General features: G+C 50.6%; 1 protein-coding gene across 1 annotated transcript; it reads right to left on the bottom strand.

Annotated features, from left to right (window-relative positions):
• Positions 1-316: 316 nt before the first annotated feature.
• On the bottom strand, positions 317-986 carry LOC103016466 (V-type proton ATPase subunit e 1-like). Its single transcript, XM_057551718.1, has one exon. It carries the CDS (start codon positions 936-938, stop codon positions 693-695), a length of 246 nt encoding a protein of 81 aa, XP_057407701.1. The 5' UTR covers positions 939-986; the 3' UTR covers positions 317-692.
• Between the last annotated feature and the right edge of the window lie 413 nt (positions 987-1,399).

Genomic DNA, 1,399 nt, shown 5'->3' with positions numbered 1-1,399 from the left:
TTTATTTATTTATTTATTTATTTTTGGCTGTGTTGGGTCCTCGGTTCGTGCGAGGGCTTTCTCCAGTTGCGGCAAGCGGGGGCCACTCTTCATTGCGGTGCGGGGACCGCTCCTCATCGCGGTGCGCGGGCCTCTCACTATCGCGGCCCCTCCCGTTGCGGGGCACAGGCTCCAGACGCGCAGGCTCAGCAGCTGTGGCTCACGGGCCCAGCCGCTCCGCGGCATGTGGGATCCTCCCAGACCAGGGCTCGAACCCGTGTCCCCTGCATTAGCAGGCAGACTCTCAACCACTGCGCCACCAGGGAAGCCCCATGTAACAGTTTTTAAACACTTTGCTGATTCTCATGTTGTGAGCAGGCAGGAGCCATCTTCAAATCCACAGTTTCCAAGGAGAGTAATGTTATTTCTCAGAACAACAGCATTTTCTATCTCCGAAGAGTACATAAACACTTTATAGGGGCAGCACAGTTTAGATTCAATAGGCACATCATTCATCAAAGTATAAAAAAGGTGACAGGAAAAAATACTGCATTGTAGAATAAGATATTCAAATGTGGTGGGAACGTTTAAGGCAGCTGACAGCCAAAGTGGGCGAGTCAAGGAAGGTGGTCTGGGTATGGAGGTGATTTTGCATCTAGAGGAGTTCTCTTCGTGACCTCAATGACTGAGCACTGGAGAGCAGGTCTTCTTACTCAAGGCCAATGATGCTTGAGGTACCAGATGGTTTCATTTTTCAACTGTGGTCCAAAGAGAGGGTTGAGTTGGGCCAGAATTGCAATCAGCCAAAAGAGATAGTAGCAAACGGAACAGGTCACCAACATGGTGATGATAACTCCCCGGTTGGGACCCTTAGGGATGAACCAGGGCACCAGGAAGCCGACGAAGCCCCAGAACACGCTCATCACGATGAGAGGCACGGTGAGGCCGGTATACGCCATGGCTGCTGTGGGAGGTGCCAGTCCCTGCCCCGCCGCCTCCCTGCGGTCCCACCCCCCAGGTTATTTTTTAAACTACATATTATTCAAACACCTTTGAGGCCATGCGTCTACCTCCATTTCTTCTCTATAATGAATTAGGCACCAGAAATCACATGTAGCATTTTCCAAAGTGACTTCATATGCCTTTCTCGTCTAACTCTTCTAATAGCCTCCAAATAAGTGGCCTTGTTGGTGAAAGTTTATGAGTTTGCTGCCTTGCATCATTTCTGGTATCAGGCCCCCTATTCCTCTGGGGGACCCTTTCCCCACTCTCGGTGCACTGTGTTTCAGTTGGGTCTGACACTGCCTTTCCAAGTGTGGTCACGTGACCTAACCTGGCCAGTCAGAGAAGCCCAGTCCCCTAACTCCTATGATTGGTTCAGCGTTGGGCACATAATCCAAGCTGAACCAATGAAACTCAA

The sequence above is a fragment of the Balaenoptera acutorostrata genome, chromosome 8 (assembly GCF_949987535.1).
Source record: "Balaenoptera acutorostrata chromosome 8, mBalAcu1.1, whole genome shotgun sequence".
Lineage (NCBI taxonomy): Eukaryota > Metazoa > Chordata > Mammalia > Artiodactyla > Balaenopteridae > Balaenoptera > Balaenoptera acutorostrata.
This window is presented reverse-complemented; position numbering and strand designations above follow the sequence as displayed.